The sequence below is a fragment of the Cynoglossus semilaevis genome, chromosome 13 (assembly GCF_000523025.1).
Source record: "Cynoglossus semilaevis isolate Cse_v1.0 chromosome 13, Cse_v1.0, whole genome shotgun sequence".
Taxonomy (NCBI): domain Eukaryota; kingdom Metazoa; phylum Chordata; class Actinopteri; order Pleuronectiformes; family Cynoglossidae; genus Cynoglossus; species Cynoglossus semilaevis.
In genome coordinates, this window is record NC_024319.1 from 2132087 (window position 1) to 2151586 (window position 19500).

General features: G+C 43.5%; 3 protein-coding genes across 7 annotated transcripts in view; 1 reads left to right on the plus strand and 2 right to left on the minus strand.

Annotated features, from left to right (window-relative positions):
* Positions 1-437: 437 nt before the first annotated feature.
* On the minus strand, positions 438-5211 carry tnfrsf1a (tumor necrosis factor receptor superfamily, member 1a). Of its 3 annotated transcripts, none has more exons than XM_017037943.2 (10): positions 5064-5211; positions 3574-3654; positions 3399-3501; positions 3160-3285; positions 2305-2460; positions 2111-2189; positions 1562-1617; positions 1132-1304; positions 926-1043; positions 438-791 (listed from the first exon to the last, which is right to left on the minus strand). In XM_017037943.2, exons 2-10 carry the CDS (start codon positions 3616-3618, stop codon positions 490-492), a joined length of 1158 nt encoding a protein of 385 aa, XP_016893432.1. In that variant the 5' UTR covers positions 3619-3654; positions 5064-5211; the 3' UTR covers positions 438-489. The 3 variants fall into 3 exon arrangements, with proteins under 3 accessions (XP_016893432.1, XP_008320978.1, XP_008320979.1); XM_008322756.3 differs by having other exon boundaries at positions 1132-1307; XM_008322757.3 differs by having other exon boundaries at positions 1132-1307; positions 3574-3690.
* A 1933-nt stretch (positions 5212-7144) lies between these two features.
* On the plus strand, positions 7145-12361 carry cd27 (CD27 molecule). Of its 2 annotated transcripts, XM_025061579.1 has the most exons (7): positions 7145-7640; positions 7905-8043; positions 8127-8252; positions 9642-9788; positions 9886-9942; positions 10034-10138; positions 10289-12361. In XM_025061579.1, exons 1-7 carry the CDS (start codon positions 7551-7553, stop codon positions 10369-10371), a joined length of 747 nt encoding a protein of 248 aa, XP_024917347.1. In that variant the 5' UTR covers positions 7145-7550; the 3' UTR covers positions 10372-12361. The 2 variants fall into 2 exon arrangements, with proteins under 2 accessions (XP_024917347.1, XP_008320982.2); XM_008322760.3 differs by lacking the exon at positions 9886-9942 and having other exon boundaries at positions 7148-7640.
* The window catches only part of iffo1b (intermediate filament family orphan 1b), a 10869-nt gene continuing 3545 nt past the window's right edge, over positions 12177-19500 (minus strand). Inside the window, exons 2-9 of one of the 2 annotated variants that reach the window (XM_008322755.3) lie at positions 18335-18395; positions 17192-17287; positions 16402-16542; positions 16040-16224; positions 15801-15927; positions 15354-15443; positions 15068-15198; positions 12177-14615 (exon numbers count right to left, since the gene is read on the minus strand). In XM_008322755.3, the coding sequence (XP_008320977.1) occupies positions 14516-14615; positions 15068-15198; positions 15354-15443; positions 15801-15927; positions 16040-16224; positions 16402-16542; positions 17192-17287; positions 18335-18395 (931 nt within the window). In that variant the 3' untranslated portion in view covers positions 12177-14515. Of the gene's footprint in view, positions 14616-15067; positions 15199-15353; positions 15447-15800; positions 15928-16039; positions 16225-16401; positions 16543-17191; positions 17288-18334; positions 18396-19500 lie in introns of both variants that reach the window. The other variant, XM_008322754.3, reaches the window with a different exon arrangement.

A 19500-nucleotide genomic window follows, 5' to 3' on the forward strand; every position in this document is an offset into this window, starting at 1 on the left:
GATGCTAGCTGCGATGCTAGCTGTGATGCTAGCTGCGATGCTTCCATTCACGGTCTGTTCTACTGCAGAAAATAGGACAACTTTCCTCTTTGGGCCATTGTCAGGTTGTGCCTGGGCCACGCAATGCCTGCGAGCCACTACTTGAAAAGCCTTGGCCTGAGAAGGGTTAGGGTATCAGAGCTTTGGCTTTTAGAACCGAGGTCCTGTGGGGTGCAGCCCACTTCTCCTGTGTTGGCTGGTGTTCATCATTGGTATTCTGCTTATCCTTGATAAAGTACTTAAAGATGAAAAACCCACGGTCCTGAGAACGGGCTGTGACGTCCAGTCTACTCAGCCAGGAGTTGATGGGTTAACATCAGTTGACTAGTGATCACCGATGCTGGTTTATATCTAACATGGTTCTTTGGTTTGAGCACCGCGTCTTTTTTCAGGTTGTCCTTAGCAAACAATACTTGGTCTCATGAGCTCCACCTAGCAGGCAGTAGTGGATTACTGAATTCCAAATGTGTCCTCCAGCTGCTCGGCCACTCCTCCCAGGGCCATCACCCTCAGTTTTTCCAACAGCTCCTCCAACAGAGGCCCGTGGAGGAGGATCCCACCTCGTCCCGCTCCACTCGGACCAGCGCCTCTCTCGGCCCATATCCGCAGCATCTGGTAGTTAGCCTCGCGGCAGTGGCGGTAATCCATCTCGGCTTGTTCGATTTCCGTATCCCTCACTCCGAGCAAACGCACCAGCTGTTTCACTTGCGGCACAGAAACCAGATCCAGAACCGTGTAGATGAGTTCAGAGACTGTGGGGGAGGAGGGGGGGGGGGCGGTAGAAGGAGAGAGTGGGTGTGATTAGAGTGGAAGGAAGTCATAACAATGAGCGGCAGTGTGTTTGAGCCAGGACACACCCAGCCGTGCTGATATCAAATGTACTCACTGTTGATCTCCAGAGGGACACAGTCGGGCAGGTTGGACGGTTGGTGCCCCCCCACATGGTCTTCAGGCACGGCGTTCAGGTCTGGGCTGTACGGAGCCTCGTCCTGGCTGATCAAAAACTGATGAGAAAAAGGAAGAAAAAAAAAGGTTGAGAAACAAATTAGAAAAGAAGAAGAAGTCAGTGGTTGTCTGTAGGTCACGCTGTACCATGGATGTTTCTGGGGAAGTGTCGACAGGTTGGGAGGGGGTCGTCAGCTGCTTGTTCTGGGTGAAGCGCTTCGTGACCAGGTACGTGATCAGAACCACCACCACCAACAGAACCAGGGAAAGAACTCCAATTCCAGCGATCAGGTTGACGAGGAAGACTTTATCTGGGTCACCTGCTTCAGGAGGAAACAAAAAGACAGGAATAAAAAAAAAAACGTTTTTAAAAAAACACATACTTTTTGTCTCTTTATGTTAATCATAATTGTTGGTCATAGTTGTCCTGAACCTGCTTAGCTTTTTCCTTTTTTTAAATCTTCCTGTTATTCTAGCGCCTCCCAGTGGAGGCATTCTACACTCTTCCTGTGTTATTGTCACCAGAACATCGTACTTTCCCGTCAGTGTAAATTATGTATCTGTTACAAGTGCTCACCCGTTGTAGTCAGAGTCGTCGCTGACGAACACCACTCTGGGCACTGAGAGGAACAACTGTGGGGAACAGAGAGGACGTTTAACAGCACTGAAGAGGAAGTAGCCATTTGTTGAAAGGAAGTGTTTGCTAACAAGGCCAGAACTTCTTTTCTCACACACAGTAAACGGGGCCGAGCGATTGTGAAACCCTCACAGAAACCACTGCACAGGAGTTTTTTTTTTTTTTTTTAATGTTAGCCCCAACTTCCTTTAGTTTCTCTAACCTTCTAAAACAACTTCCTCTTCAGTCTTTTACATTATTACAACACAGCTTTAATACATAAACCTCCACAATGTCAGCCCTGAAGACACAAAGTCTGACAAACGACACCAGAACTAGTTTTACGTCCAGTTTTACAACCTCACACTTCTCTCGCCTCTCACCAAACGAGTAGAAAAAAAAAAAAGAACTAAATCGGAAGCTTGTTGCAAGTTTCTATTCCACAAACCAGCTTCCCCAGAAGAGTCTGAAATAGTTCTGCCCCAAAGGGCAGGATGGAAAGAAACTCACGTTTTGCAAGGTTGGCATTTCTTGTTGACTCTGTAGAAACTCTTCTTACATTCACAGACGGTGTTGTTCAGAGGTGTGCCTGAGGAAGGAGAAGAAGAACATCCATGTCCATAAATACATACACACATATACATCCACTCTCCTGTGATTTCATTAAAATTATTGTCACAAAAAAGAAAAAGAAAAACACTTACAAATGTGTTTTTCTTCTTCATCAGACGGACATTGGGAGCATTTGCGACATTCATACGTCTCGGCGTCGATGTTGTACCTGTAGTAGCCGTCCTTACACTGGCACACGGTGTTGCTTTCTGCTGTACAGGCAGATATCTCATATTCTTTTTTTATTTCTGCGGGAAAGTTTTCAAGAGACAGAAACAAAAATGATTAGAAAAATATCAAACTGACTCAGAGGTTTTTTTAAAACAGCGCCACCTGGCCGTCGCTGCAAAGACACACACAGGTAGACCAGACACACTGAGGACCCACTGGAGCTCAGCGCTGCCTGTTGTCAAATCAGTTCACGGGAACAGATGACACGTCAACAGAACTTCTGTCTGGGCTTTTCCCCTGAACAGTGGTCGTCACTGCAGCCAGTGGCACGGTGCGTTTGCACAACAGTTGGTAGTGGAAGCACTTTGTGATTCACCCATTAGTGTTGATGAGTTGACGACAGTGTCTGTCTGACAACTCTGTTAAATACAGAAACACTTGTTTCATTCTTCTGTTATTGAGAAATAAGAAACAGAAACTGATGTTGAGTTTTTCTTTCCTGCCTGGTGTCCTGACTGTACTTTGGGTTGAGGTCACACCCACAGAACCATGTCACATCTGGAACACTGCCTAGCGACGTATCAGTGAAGGTACTTATTTCATGATAAGAAACTTGGGTTGTTAAAAAAAAAAAAATTAACACAATAATTAATTTTGAAACCAAATTTTAAATTAGTTTGGACATCGAGTGGACACTGTGTGATTGACAGCTAGGAACCAGGTCATCAGTGAGATCAGACTTTTTTTTTCTTCAGTTTTTGACTCTGATGCTCTACCTTTACACCGTCGACACGTTCTGCAGTAGCGGAAGAAGTTCTTCTTGTCCATGAATTGTCTCTGCGGACAGGGGACGCAATTACTTCTCTGACCAGTAGCATTACACGTTTCCACGAGCTTGAAACCTAGGAGACACGAACGACAAACGTTAACATCCTAAAGACGGAAAATAACCTTACGAAACATCCGACAACACGCGCCGGTGTCGTCATTCCACTTCTGAGTAACGTTTCTCTACCTGGATGGCATTTGTTACAACAAACCCCCGCCTTGGGGCTGTAGTCCTCTGGAGGACAGGTGTGCTCCTCCGAACCCTGTCCTAACACGGGGACGAACAAACACTGCAAAACAAGTGGCGTCATCAGTAAGGCAGCGTCCCTCAGTGACACACAGCTCTACGCAGGTTTTCTCACCATCAGGAGGAGCGCGTGTACGTGTCTGTGACCGACTTCCTCCATGATGGGACAGGTTCAACTCAGTCCATCTGAAGCCATCTGCACAACAGTCAACAAACAGTCAGTCAAACGTCTCTGACAGGAAGAGGAAAAACACAAGGATTATTCCACGTTTACCAAACATTTTTTCTGACCAGTAGAAACTCACAACAACACCACCAACAGGAGGGGCCTTCTTTTATTGTCAATAAATATATTGTTGTTTTTTTTAAGTTGCCCGCAGATAAACTGTATTATACCATCAGTTTATCTATAACTGTTGAACTCTATCGAAGATAAAAGGAACTAAGTTTAAAAAAAAAAAACTAATTTACTGAATATCAAATATTTAATTATTGCTTTTTTGTTCTGGACTAAATCTGTCATTGACCTCATAATTGGGACTTAAACATTATATTTTTCTTGCATTCATTCAGTCTATTGTGGTATTATTAGAAATAACTGGACCAAAGGTCACTGAACCTTTATTGAGCTACAGATAAACAACATTTTCACGGAGCAGTTGTCGAGGTGTGGCAAAAAACACGAGGAAATAAAATAATCACTAAGACAAATATGAATTCCATGGAAACACACGTTTTATTTCCGCCATAACAAAGCTCAACACATTTATTCTGTTTTTCTTTATATTTTAATTTTTTTAAACATCTTTTCAAATGAGAATATTCAACAAATCGGGGACCATCATGAGGAGGTGAGGCGGGGGGGGGGGTCTTACTAATTAGTGACGCTTTATTACTAGTCCTACTATCACTGTTTTAATCACTGTTAAATTAGTCATGGCTAATACAACGATTAGTTGTCTGTCTCAACGTGAACCACAGACGGACCAGTCCACAGCCGGACCAGTCCACAGACGGACAAGTCCACAGACGGACCAGTCCACAGCCGGACCAGTCCACAGACGGACAAGTCCACAGACGGACCAGTCCACAGACGGACAAGTCCACAGACGGACCAGTCCACAGACGGACCTATGCCAGTTGAACTGACAGAGCTCCTCCTCGATCTCTCAACACGACGCGATCAAACTCCTGATACTTAAGGAACAAATAGTTCTAGTGTCTCGTTCACCTGTGGAACTGTTGCCAACACATAAATAATCAATCAAAACAACCAATTCCTTGTATTCAACTATTCTTGTCATTTTGTCACTCATTTCACAGGAACTACTTTCAGTATAAAAAAAAACAACAAAATTCACATATTTTATGAGTAATAGTCAAACTGATGTTTTCGGAATTTCGTCACTCTAACAAAAACGATTTTAGATGAGTACACAGTGAAACGATGAGACAAGAATCAACAGTTTACAGTTATTATCTCTTCTGTCTTTGGTTTCGGTTTAACGCCACTTCGAACCGCATTACGCCCACCGTAGCCTCAATAAGTCCAATATGACTCCGCTCAGCCCACGCGCAGGTATAAGCAGTTTTACCGTCACTTACCGGGACAACTGCAGACACGTCCTGGGACTCTGCTTCTCCTAAGTTCCACAAGTCAGAACCTCAGAACCTCTGGTATTCCTAACGTAGCTGTAACGTACACTCAAACTTCACAAGACAGAGCCCCCAGAGCGCAGGATCCAAGGAAGACTGGCGACGAGAAGGCGGGGCTAAACTGTAAAAAGACTGCGTCACGTGTACGTTTCAAGGAATTGAGAATTTCACTTGGCAAGAAGAACGAACACACACACACACACACACTCAGAGGTTTTTGTGTGTTGTGGGTACTTCACACTGACTTCAGATAAACATGATTCATCTCCAAAGACTGACATTCATCACAACAACTGAACGAAGTCCTAACGCAAAACAAATCTTCAACCTAACAATCCTCGTCCTCAGCGGGGACCAGAGAAATGTCCTCAAAAGAAGACGTTGTCCAAACAACAATAGGAAACACGAAGAGTGAGACACACATGAACACAAATGTTTTTCCTCAGTGACATGCATTGATTAATAAGTTCTATGTAAGTTCTATGATCTGACGATCCTATTTATCATAAAAACAACAGTTCGACCAAACTCTGACCTGCAGTAAAGCCTGGTCGTACTGTCAGGTTAGATTCCATAAAGGACTTTGACAAAGAAGAAGAAACAAGTCACTGATGACCGGGATGAGAGGTTTAAACTCCACAAAACCATGTCTTGTTTTTGATTGGCTCAACCATAAAACAACTGGACGCAATGAAATTTGAAGCAGGTAAGGGTGATAAAGGATGGAGATAAAATGGTGCCTGTGGATAAATACTATAAGTTAATTGGTGCTTTGTTCATTTAATGAAAAATGTGATTGTTGAAATAATTCTTTGTTTATTCCCAAATGGCAGCGTGTGGAATCTGGATGTTACAGCTGCCATGTGACATGGACTATGGGAGGAGAGTGAACGTCCTCACTTCATACACATACACTCAGACAGGTTTGTTACCGGACTTTTCGACTTTCGGAGTACAAAGACGTTTTTATTGGGATTATATTATTTATTCTGTGAAGACGGTTCAGGAGAGTTACCAGTCTGCAGTGTGTAGCAGTGAGCGTAAAAAAAAGCACACAAGCTCTGTCAGCAGAGCAAGACAAATACTTCCTTTGAAAAACCACATCCTTCCATTTCAAAGATTAAATAAATACCAGCGTGTTTCTCATACATTCACGACACACGTTCACACAATCACCACGTAAACATGCACGTTCCTATGTATTTCATTAACAACTATTCCTACAGTTGAACTGCACGAAACATCAAAGCTGACATCACGTATCACCACACTGATAGGTATCTTGCCAAGTCATCTCTCGTCAAGTCATAACTGAACTCCGTTTGATGTGCACCGAGTGTCACGCTTTGATGGAGGTCCACCCAGAACGATGCTGTGTGTGGCCTTAACTGACTCGACACGTTCACATGCTGTGGTCTGGGTGGCGCTAAACCTGCAGGAACAACACACAGCACTTAGCGCAGTTAGCTTTCTCACAGTCAGTCAGAAAGAAAAAGAAGAAGAAGAGTCCAAATCACTCGGTCCTATTCTCATTTATATACACTTTACAGCACATATGTCAAACTCGAGGCCTGTGGGCCAACCACGGCCCACCCCCTCGTTCTATGTTGTTTACTGGTTTGGTCAAACGCAGTGATCCATGTGCATAATAGATACGTGGCAATTTTTAGGAAAAGTTGTTGCTGTTCCGTCATCGTGACACACACCACTGAACACACAACCAAATGTGACCTCAGCTTTTAACCCATCACCAAACAGTGGCTTTAGGCGCCCACTGGGGAGCAGTGTGTGGGGACGGTGCCTTGCTCAGAGCACCTCAGTGGTGACTTGGCAGCTGGTGGACTCGAACCTGGAACCCTTCCAGACCCAAGTCTGCTTCCTTAACCACTAAGCCCCCAGCAAGCGCCAAGCATGTGGTTCCTCTGGGAATCGAACCCAGGACTCTCCGCTTCCGAGCCAGGCGTGCTAACTGCTACACTGTGGAACCAACTATATATATATGTATATGTATGTATATACATATATATATATGTATATACATATATATATCCATCTCAAGTTTCTTCTCATGCCATTACTAAAAGTAAACACTCTTAGTCAGTTGTTTCTGAATTTGTAATAGACCTTTTAATTAGTCACTGGTGTGTCACTGTGATTACCATCAGCTTCTCAGTACCATCATTTCCAGGAAAGGTGTTTAACTGCAGAGCTCTCTGGAAGAGGAAATTGTAATATAGGTGGTTAAAGACCTTCTAGAGCCGCGAGTTTGATTTGGACTAAAATGAGAGAAAAGGTTCCTGTGGAAAAAAGAATTCAAAAAGCGGCTGAAGGAGAGCAGCTTTCTTGGTTCGAATCAATGGGGGGTCGACGAGGACCGGATGACAGAGCAGAGACTCTCAGTGTCTTAGTGTTTCATAATGAGTCACCTCCAGTTCTATGAAACCCCTGACACGGTTTAGTCCCCTGTGCAGTCTCGTACAGAGAGGGTCCCAGGCGACAAGGTTACACCTCATCTTCTGCTCCAGGGTAAGTAACACAGTATGTGACATTTGAAAAAAAAAAGCCAGAACTTTTATTAGTATTAGAATGTTCTCTTTTGTGTTTTTTCCTTTTTTTAATCTTTCTTACAGAATTATATATTTCAAGTTTTCACTGACTGGATTTGTCTGTAGTAAAACGCCACCGTGAAAGAGAACTTTTACTCACACTCCTCCTTTTTCTTCATCTTTTCCTTTCTGCTCGTCCTCCTCCTTCCTTTCTTCCTTTTTCTTGTTTTCGTTTTCCCCGCAGATGCAGACACGTTACGTGTGGTTTACTCTCCTGTGCTGTCTGCCTTTCCTCTGCGCCGAGCTCTCACTTCAGTGCAGTCCGAGCCAGTACGCCTGGCCGTCAGAGTCGCCCAGGTTCTGCTGTGAAATGTGTAAACCAGGTAGGACGTCTCTGCAGCGATATCCATGAGTCAACGTTTTAGTAAAGAGTCTTTTTAATTGTTTGAACTTCTACTGTGCACAGGGACATATATGCAGGCACGTCTCGAAAACACCTGCGGCACCAAGTGCGGGAATTGTTCAGAGAACTTATACAGCGACTCGTACAACATAGACCTGTGGTGCAAACGGTGTGAAGAATGCGACAATTGTGAGTAATTCCACTTTGAAATAAAAAAGTCATAATAAAAACAACAACAAAAAAATAGAAATTATTACTTTAGCATTGGTAAAAAAAAGTTGAGCTGATTTGGTTACTAATTGGGGATTTGAACAAAACAAGTGAATTGTTTTTCTAAAGGGTTTCTCAAGTTATGGTGTGTGTACATCTTGTGGTACCTGGACTCCCTCTGGTGCTTTGCAGGGAAAATGTACGCTATATGTTTGTGTTGTTTTTGAACTTAAGTCCCTGGTTCTAGTCCTGGTGCCTTGCACATGGAGTAGACTGTAGATGGGATGGTGATGCATCTGTGTCAGTTTTTCATTGGCTGCAGGAAACAGTTGTCATGCGTTTGAACAGCGTCGTTATCATGGTGACGTGGCAATGATGCTAGAAGATCCTATAGTAAACGGGCAGGGGTACTGGAGGTCGTTGGACATCTGTACTCCAAACTACTTCAGTCTGACATCAAGAGTAAGAGAGTACGCAGTTTTAGGACGAGGAGGTATGAGTTTGTTATCTTTGATGGTAGTTTTGAGAAATGATTTTGTTTCTGGAGTTGAACAATGTCAAGAATGACTTTTCAACATTTGATGTGACCAGCAACTCAGTCAAATGTCAACTCATGATGAAACTATGTTGTAACTCTAGAGAAGTGTGTGTTTGCCCAATGGCACTAAAAGCAGGGGATTTCCCATTCTGTGTAGATGGTGGGACACACAAAGATAGAAGAAGGGTTTGGGGGGCTGCTCAACTGTCAGCAACATCACACCGTCGAAGGAGGCATTCGAAAAAAAGTAGAGCGCTCTTATGTCTGGGGGAAAAAAACCCTAAAATGTGGTAAACATCGGAAAAAGCTGCAGACACAAATGTCATTTCTGATAACCCTGGTCTACGCAGCTGCTACGGCTCAGCAAAACAGCCTGCTGTGCTTGTTTTAAATGTCACACAGACGAGGGAAAGCACACAGCAGCGAGAAAGTATGTGTACGAACGTATGAAAATGTAAGCATTTACAAGGACCGTCACCACTGAGCACTGATGGTCCTCAACTTTAACTGTGAATCTTTCATTTAATTCATCTTTTATATAATCTTCTCTGGTCGTTCTTTATCCATGACACCAGTTAACATTCTGTACAGGTTGTGCCGGAATTGCATCATTGAATGTTCATTGATGTTTCTTTTATTATCATCAGATTCTTGTCATCACACAGATACATTTACATCCATCCCATGTTTATTTTGAAGGACTGACTGTTTGTCTCTGAACAGTAAAATGAGCTCTTCTAAACATTTAATTTTAACCGAGATGATTTAAAATTTTAATGTTAGCAAAAAAATACAAAAAAAAAACCATTTGTCTGTTTTTTTCCCCACAGTAACAACTGAGTATGTATCACACTGTAACGGCACACACAACGCTGTGTGCAGATGTAAAGCTGGCTACAGGTGCAAGGACAACAGACGCTGCACAGTGTGTGTTCTGGATCCACACACTACCACGGAGCCTCCCACCACCACTACAGGTGTGTGACAAAGACTTTAAAAGATTCTTTTCACAATAGTGGGGGGAGGGGGGGGGGTCTGAGCAGGGATATCAAGACATCTATTTATCATTTATAGTTTTCACCTCCAAGACCCTCTTCACACAAAGAGTTGTGTCCACTAAGCCGATCCTGGGTACAGTCCTGTTCCACACTGATGAAGCCATTAGACTCGGTGTTGGTTCATGGACTCTTGTCCTCAACGTCTCTCTCCTTCTTTCCTGCAGACACAGTGTGGTTCCTGGTTGTTACGGCCCTCCTGTGTTCAGTTACTGCACTCTTTGTTATAACAAAATTAAAGCCATTTCTGCATTGGATCAGATCCAGGCGTGGTGAGTAGACTGTCATTAAATACATTAGATCTCATTAACTTTGTGTTTTATTTGAAATGCACGGCTAATAGTTTGTTTTAACCATGACTATGGTCTACCTTTTTCTTTCTTTTTGTCCACTTTATTTCACATTTCTTTAAAAACCATCAGTGCTTCAGTGCCCCAAGGATGACGACGTGTCCAAGCCTGTCCAGGAAGTATGTGGGAAATGTGACCAACCTATTGACATATGACTCAAGTGTCCAAGATGAGTTCTGAGTCTACAAACTGCAGCCCTGACATGAAACAGTGACACAACAACCCTTTCATTGAGAAACACAAATGGAACCAAGGCACTGGATGTATTTGTCAAAGTCACGTTTTCCTATGGAAAGAAGTTGCTCAGTGGCATGTTACTTGTTGTAAATCAGTGTCGAGAAAATATCATCGGCTGGCACTGAGTCGTGCGACCACTAACATGGTCGACAGAGAAGGAATGGATGAAGAAACTGATTTATGAATGGAAGAAACACAGTATTTGTAAATGTTTGTAGCTGCTGTTGTTGTTCTGTCTGTTCCAGCAATGTAGAGAAAGAAATTGTCATATTTAATGTTGATCTTTCTCGATTAACCATGATTAATCGTGATTAATTGTTATCATTCGACAGCTGCCCTATCGTTAATGAGACTACAACTTTTAATTGTAACTCCGATCACCATCATAGCATGTACATAAAATACAGTACATCAGCCACTGAGTGACTGAGGTACAGAGCAACTTTACTATCAATTCACTCACCACAAAAGCGGTCCACTTGACGTCGCCTCTGCAGGTTGTTGTGCATCCAAACTCCGACGGAGTTCGGCGCCTTCATCAGGCTAGCATTTTAGCTTCTTAGCTCTGTATTATAACATCGATTCACTTCGGACTTCTTCATCGCCGTCAATATTTCACAACCAAGTGGGGAGTTTAATAAAAACAAAAACATCGCTTGTCCATTTTTCTTCTGACGAAATGCCATATTTCGTAGAAACCTCCTTTCTTGTCCAACATTTATTTGCCGCGGTGCTACATCTCGCGAGAAAAAAAAGTCGTCTCTACAAATGCCACACAATAAAACATAGAAGCCACTTTAAGTAGACATTTTAAAGTATTTATTCCAGCAGTCAATGGCGAAGTACGTAACAATTATTTTTGCTTTTATTTGACACAATACGCATGTTGTGCCAATGTGTGCAGTTTGATGTCACTCGTTTAAAGCAACGACCACGGCAATCGGTTGTAGTCAATCAGAGGCGATGTTGACGGATATTAACTTTCTAAACAAGTCAATACAAATATCGCGATGACACAATTTCGTCATAATAATTGACGTTTACATCTACATCGACGTCTACATTTTTAGCGGCCTTTTTAAAATACAAATCTATGAATGAAATTTTGGTGGTGAGTCGTACGGTCGGTACTTGACCCAAAGTCCGCAGGTTTCCAACTACTTATATAACAGGGTCTTCTTGCTGTAAGGCAAGTGCAATAGCCACTCTCCCACTATCTGGCCAATCGTGCAATAAACCCAAATCATTGAACAAAATCACACCATCCACATGTTCTTCAGTTTCATCTTCAGTTTTTATTCTTTCCGTCTCTTGACACATTACATATTGTTGCTCTGCAGCGAAGCGTTTTGGCTTTGCCTTGATGTTTAAAGCTGCAGCATCACATCTGGAATTCTGGATCTACATTCAGTTTGATCATGAACCTGTTTTATGACACCGGATGTGATCCACATGTTTTAGGGCATTGCTGTTAGCAGAAGTAAACAACCTCCATGACAAGGTTTACGCTGTCACGCGTTAACATCCGTGTGAGCTTTTCTCTTCCTTTGTAACATTTGTATACATTCTCTGTGCAATCTTTAATCGTGACTTTATTTATAGATATATACATTTTCAAGGCTGTATTTCCTTTACACATACATCAAAGCCGTCATACAGTCGTTTCGCTAAAGCATTTGCATAAATAATTCATGTCTTAAACCGTAAGTAGTTTTAAACTGCCTCTAATTGGAAACCCACTCGGTGTAGCCCACCGACTTCATACAGCTACTACACTTCTGTTAGGGTTACTCTTCAAAGACTCGTCAATGTCAAAATATCTAAATAATATGATAGTTGTGTTGCGTGTGGTACATGTTGTCCCAGTAAATCTAAACTCACAGTACATTTACACACCAAAAAACAAAAGAACACGCACATTAGCACATGCATACAGAGGCTCACTCAGTGGATCAAAATAAAACCTGCTCAGTCAGTTCCTCAGTTCATCTGAAGAGTTATGAGGAAAACAGACAAAACACAAAATCACCTGGAGGTAACTCGCAGTCGGGACTTCATTTAGACACATGATGATAAAGCTCTGATGAAGGACGCCCTCTGTATTTACAGTTTTACAGCAGCAGTGAGTGTGTGAGCGAATCATGTATCAATGTGCCTGAAGTAAATAAAATAAAAATGAGGTATTTGTTCACCTTCGTTGTTTCAGTAACCCCAATGTAATGTTTAAAAAGTGAGGAAATGCAAATAGAAGAAATATAATTTTCTATTTGTAGTGCGTTGCCAGAATCGGTAATGATTGTTTTATACATTTTTGCTCTGCTTTTCCTTTCTATGTGCAAACTTTGATAGTTTTATAGGCTCAAAAATAGGTTTAGTTATATACATCAAGCACCGTGGTAGAATAGCTTCAGCAGCTATATTGAATTCATTTTTTTTTTCAGCATTTTTCTGCTTATTTATAATGAAGTTACCTTCATTTTGGCACTTACCAGCGAAATTACATACAATATTTTTCCACCATCGCACCTCATCCGTAAAAACATTCACCATGCAACCTTGCTCGTACACTAAAGCATTACTGAAATATATATACTGAAAATAAAACTCATCCACAGCTCCTGTGTGACACCTGTCCGTCAAAGCTAACTCCAGATCAGCTGCGTTCGTGTTTCCCAGACGGAGATGACAGTTGAACAGAACACAAACAATTCGATTGTTGGGCGCTGATTCATGTTTGTTCACCGAGTACCACTGAGAGAAAAAGTCATCTTGAGTTCTCATATCTGTTGTTCAACACGACTGGAAAATGTCAATTGTAATTTAAATGAAAACAAAAGTTAAAAAATACAAAGGAAAATGTAATGCAACATGATTTGGACACCAACTCGTGTTTCTTCAATAAGTCACACGTCTGTTCTCTTCAGCCACTTCCTGTATTGACCAACATTTGCCTAACCACTGTGGGAAAGGAATGTTTCACCAGGTCAGACTTTATTGACCCAAATTCAAAACAGATCAAGACAATGAGTCTGAATCACATTAGGAAGGAAGTGATGGAGACTCTACAAACACTACAATCGTTGTATCCAACAGGCGGAGGAAGAACAACAGCTGAATGTTTTCGTTCCTCTCACGACTGTATTTTCCTACGACTCAGTGACATCAGTACGACAGAGATACGTGTTGAAAACAGCCAGAATATTCAGTGGTTGTACTTCAAGGCTGAGCTTTTTCTGACTTTGAATGTTTTGGTAACGATAACGCGTGTACCTGAGCTGAGCTGAAGTATCCACAGATGCTGGTACTGAGGTGACGGTGCTGAGAAGGTGCTGCTCACGTGGACTTTACAGTCAAACTGACCTGAATCACACAGAGGAGTCCCTAACTTGTCCAAAGTAGACGCAGCACGTCAGTCAGCCTAGCGCCTGCTGCACTTCCTGTTCACACAGATGATGTCATTTTTGCTTGTTCGTTTTATTTTTTTAAAATTATTTTTGTGTTTTATAATTAATTGATGCGAGGATGTTATGATTGTTATGATGAAGTTCTGCAGCTAGGGGGCAGTAAAACGCTGATCTTTGACATCATGTCATTCTGTAAAAGCTCCTGTTCGTTCTCCTCTACAACAATCACAAACAAATAAAGAAAATCACAGTGGCGCTCTCTCACGTTGTAACTACCAAGACCACCGACCTTTAACCTTTGGTGACGATGACGTAAAGAACCAGAGCCGGACAACGGACTCCGACTCTGACTCTGACATGTGCAGTATGGTGGATACAGATTGGTGTGTGCAGGTTATTGGTTGATGGTTACTGTGGAGTGAAAAAGTCTTGCCTCATATGCAGAGTGACATCATTCCTGCCGCCTGACGCCGATTTTCAAGAGTCACTCGGTGGCACAACATTTTCACAGCTCCGTCCCAGGATGATGCGAGTCTGGACGATGAGGACGAGCGGATGTAAACGAGGTGTGGCGTTAGCTGCTAGGATATATTGCGTTGATGTGGAGGTTGATAATTAGATGCAGTGGAGGTCACATGACTGCGGGCTTGAGGGGATGTCAAGACCTGCCGTTGTTGGACGAGGACGACGGTGATGCCGAGGACTTGTCATTTTCTCTCTGGTCGCTCTCGTCTGAGGACGAAGGAGCCGCGGAGCCGCTGCGACACAGAGAGGGGAAAATAAAACGTTAAAACACCACCACCACAACTGGAGTGTGAAAGTCTGAGCTGTCAGCACTCGGCTTTCAGTATTCCTGACTTGAGATCCTAACGTTATTCCATGGTAAATACAGAGTTCGTGCTGACACAGCAGTTTTCACCATGTCAGGTTTTAACCACATAAAAACAACAACTTGTGGGCTGCAATATTGCCACCTAGTGGATCTATTTAACTTTGGAAAACATGTCATCCCGACGTTCTTATCAGTCGCTACAGAAAGGTAAAAACCTGCCGACGTTCACAGACCCAAATACCTGCAGTGACTCTGTCAGTTTGAAGTTATTAAAAACTGACACTCGGGGAAAAGTGGGTGCATTTGTGAAGGCATCCAGCAGCTGCAGCTGTAAGGTTAAAGAATAGTGTGTGTGTGTGTGTGTGTGTGTGTTTGTACTTGTCTCCGCTCTGTGTGATCAGTCTCCTGCAGGTCTCCATCTGGACGTCCAGGCCTCTCTTCATGGAGCACATTTCCATGTACTCGTGCAGGTGTCGGTTCATGTCACTCTTGGCCGTGGCTAACTCCAGCTACAGTCAGACACAGAGAGAGAGAGACAGGTCTGACTGCTGAATTTATTTATTTATTTTTAAATTCATATACAAGACTAGAAAAATGAATACTAACACACACAAACGAGCATTTAAAATCACAATAAAATAATTATAATTAACAGAGATCTGACCTCGATCTGGTCGATGGTCTCCTGGTACTCCTTCTCTCGGGACTTGAACAGACACTCTGTGTCACTAATGACTTTTTCCAGAGTGTCTTCCTGCTGGAGAAGAGGGGGGGAGATGGGGGGGAGGGTGAGCATTTCTCATTGATGGACAGACTCAGATTACATGTGTTGAAATAAAGGAGGACTCAGCAGCTGAGATGTGTTGGTCTGACTGGTGGTGAGTTACCAGTCAGACACTGTGGCATTTCTGTCCAATCAGCTTTGAGTTCATGTCCTTACACAGCTGTTCCAGCAGAGGCTACAAACTGTGGGTTTGAACTAATCTGCAAATGTTTAAATGTGATTAAACTTATTTAAAAAAATCTTGTAACAAATTCCTTCTAATCTTCTTCTTAAATGACTCACATCAACCCACAAAAATGTAACGTGTAAACACAACCAACAACCAACCTCTCCCGTTGGGTGGGTGGGGTCAGGAGGCAAAGTGCATCCTGGGAAGTCTTCCCAAAGAAGCAGCGTTTCTTCAGTCTCCTCCCAGGCCAGACTGTCACAGTCGTCTTCAAACTCACACTCACGTCTGGATGAAAACACACACACACACACACACACACACACACACACGCTGATGCAGACAGACGACCAGTGGAGTTGGTTATTTGATATTTGATATTTTAAGGTGGTCCACTCACAGTTGGTTCAACATCCTCTGCATCTCCTCGTTGATCTGATTGGCCGAGGAGCCGCGGTGCTCCTCGTCTTTGACCACGCCCCCGTCACTTTCAGACGTGCTCACAGGCTCGTCACACTCGCTGCCGTTAAACGACAGAGGAGTTTGTTTCCGACGGCAGTTTAAGGTGGACTGGCTGTTAGGCACCTGTAGACACAAGGTCCAGATTCTGTTACTAGGAGACGACACCACAGACAGTGAATAAAATCACAGATTTATGAAATGGTTTGTTTCTGCAAAACGTTAAGATGCAGTGGAAATAAATAATAATAAATGTTTTTAGTCTGGCCAGAGAACGTGAAGTGTGAGGTCAAACCCCGGTACCTGGTACATTTGGATCACATCCTCACAGTTCCTCTGCTGAGCCACGTCACAGAGACGAGCGGTGATGTCAATCCTCCGGCAGATGTCCATGTCCACCTTCATGGCCTTCTCCTGGATCTTACTGTCCAGGTCCGACAGGTTCTGGAGAGACGGGAGAGCCAGACAGAACCATCAGGAGAACGACGTCTGGGAGAGATACAACAACAACAACAACAACAACCACAACAACAACAACGACAACAACGACAACAACAACAACGACAACAACGACAACGACAACAACGACAATGACAACGACAATAACAACAACAACAACGACGACGACGACGACAACGACAACAAAAACAACAACAACAACAACAACCACAACAACGACAACAACAACAACAACAACAACCACAACAACAACAACGACAACAACGACAACAACAACAACGACAACAACGACAACGACAACGACAATAACAACAACAACAACGACGACGACAACGACAATAACAACAACAACAACGACGACGACGACGACAACGACAACAACGACAATGACAACGACAATAACAACAACAACAACGACGACGACAACGACAATAACAACAACGACAACGACAACGACAATAACAACAACAACAACAACGACGACGACGACGACAACGACAACGACAACAACAACGACAACAACAACGACGACGACAACGACAACAAAAACAACAACAACAACAACAACCACAACAACAACAACGACAACAGCAGCCCGGCCGTATACAGTGTGTGTTGGTGGTTTGATGCTCACGTTGCTCATGAGACCCTTGAACAGAACCAGCTCGGCCTTCAGCTGCTGAACTCTGAGAGCCAGCTCATCCTGACAACCTTCACTCTCCTGCAGGTCCTGTAGAACAACACACACACACACACACACACACACACACAGGTTACATCATGTAGTAAAGTGATACTCTAATGTGAAGTACAGTTGTATGAGGGACTGAGTCACTGCTGACGCCTCGGCCTCCAGAACCTCTTATGGTCCAGTCCAGTCTGAGGGACAGACACCGTTCACCGTCAACATGGCTGCCGGCCAGATCAACTTAGTAAATAAACTTCTGTTTTAGTCATGGATTTCTTCCAGTCCTTCCATCACGGTGATGCTGCTCTTATTGATCGGAAACTCTGCTGCCATCTGCTGACTCCTGCATCAAAGTCCTGAAGAAAACCTGGGGTTTTACAGGGTCAGTGATGAGCTCAAAAAGGTCAGTGAGGTCAACCTGAGTTAAAGTGTGTTTTTCACCTTCTGACACAGCAGGGAATGATGTAAAAAAAAAAACAGCGACAGGAAACAGACTAAGATGTAACATTTTACTATGGTAACTAGGTAAACTGAGTAAATGGGGGGGGGGCTCAGAGAGGCTGCAGGTACCCAATACAAATACTTGATTCTTGATTCTCATTAGCATTTAAAGGTAAAGGCACAGGAACCAGTTGTACAGAATTGATTCAACTACATTTTATTTTTGGAAACTCCTCCCCGTCTTTGATCTGCAGAGACATCAGTGAAACCCGAGTCCCTAAAAGCACGACTTCCTTTGGGAGCTGTAGCTCCGTCTGATGACATCATCGTCGCCTCCTCTTCCTGTCGACCTATTCATACATGATTTAACACTGGTTACTGCACTGACCGTTTGTTTGTGGTCAACTGCTGACGTCTGGCACAGATTACAGAAGGTGTTCAAGACCAGCCAATCATCGCACAGACAGACACAGTGTCGCAGTGACAGTGCATTAGCTGACAGGAGGATCATCTTCTGTTTAAAATGAATGAGATGTGATGCTGCCGACTGTGATGGCTGGTCGACAGCGTCAGGACTGAAAGGCTGTGATGAATGTGAAGTGAGTGCTTTGTTTTCCTCGGCTGTTTGTCCGACTGTGGGATCGTTACCTCCTGAAGGTCGGCGATCTTCTGCTGCAGGTCCATCCTCATGGTGTATTCCTCTTCCCATCTGAGACCAAGAGAGAATGAGGAGAGAGGATTTTAGGATTGTTCTAGAAGAAAATACATCCAGCAGATCATCACGTAGCAGTGAATCACCCCCTGGTGTTCAGACGGAACAGAGTCTGAGACTATAGTATCGCAGTATATCGTATCGTTACCCTGTATTGTGATACACATCGTATCGTCAGATGTTATTATTCACACTCTGAGAGCTGGCAGGAGCTTTTTAAATATTTGCCCCAGACCTGAGCCACAGCTCTGGGGTTGTTGTTTTTACTGTTATTTAATAATATGTATAATATGACAATTAAACCCCGGTGGTCTGTCGTGTGGTTGTCGTCCAGTAATATTTGAGGGGGGCGGGGTTTGGGCGCCAAGCCTCAACCCCGGGGGCACCAGAAAGTCTGGAGCCGGCCCTGGTGTGGATCATGTTCTTGACCTTGATGAGGTCAAGGACAAACTGACTTCTTCTTACACCCATCATCACAGAACTACAGTCAGTGACAGTGACTGTCACTGATCTACACCTTCAGGCGTTCACCGCCCGGCTCTAAGTGTGACCTCAGACTCTGTCACTCGGGGGAACGCGCTGACACTGCAGAGTTTGCAGCTTCTTCTCTGAACGCTGTTTGAAATGCAAAACGCTGCGGCAGGTCGAGGAGCGACAGTAAATCTTTAAGAAACTGAAGAGTCATGACCAGGCAGTTGTTGTCGAGGGAGCTGTTTGTTTGGCCAGAAAGGTGAGAGAGAGACAGAGAGAGAGAGAGAGAGAGTAGACGAGTGTCTCCTTTGGCAAAGCCAAGCCCTGGTCCCGCAGACAGAGCTTGCAGTGCTGCTGCATTGCAGATACAGGGGGGGGGTGCGGGGGGAGGCACAGGAGGAACCAAAAAAAGACGGGATCCCGTGTGTGAGATCAGACACGGATGATGAATTAGAACCAGAACCAAAAAGTGAGGAATAAAATAAAATTTAATTTAACAAAATAAACAGTAAAAAGGTTGAAGTTTGAAGTTTGAAAATGAACCAAAAACAACAGCTTCACAGCAGGTCACATGGTTTCCTCTATGGTTTCTACGCCAAATAACAACACGACATCAACACACACACACACA

Excerpts from the sequence above, each read along its gene's own strand:
- tnfrsf1a (XM_008322756.3), bottom strand. The coding sequence starts at position 3,618 with ATGGAGGAAGTCGGTCACAGACACGTACACGCGCTCCTCCTGATG. Across the intron at positions 3,502-3,573 it reads TACACGCGCTCCTCCTGATG|TGTTTGTTCGTCCCCGTGTT; the intron begins GTGAGAAAACCT and ends CTTGTTTTGCAG. Across the intron at positions 1,044-1,131 it reads CTTCCCCAGAAACATCCATG|TTTTTGATCAGCCAGGACGA; the intron begins GTACAGCGTGAC and ends TTTTCTCATCAG.
- cd27 (XM_025061579.1), top strand. The coding sequence starts at position 7,551 with ATGAAACCCCTGACACGGTTTAGTCCCCTGTGCAGTCTCGTACAGAGA. Across the intron at positions 7,641-7,904 it reads ACCTCATCTTCTGCTCCAGG|ATGCAGACACGTTACGTGTG; the intron begins GTAAGTAACACA and ends TTTTCCCCGCAG. Across the intron at positions 9,789-9,885 it reads GCCTCCCACCACCACTACAG|TTTTCACCTCCAAGACCCTC; the intron begins GTGTGTGACAAA and ends TATCATTTATAG.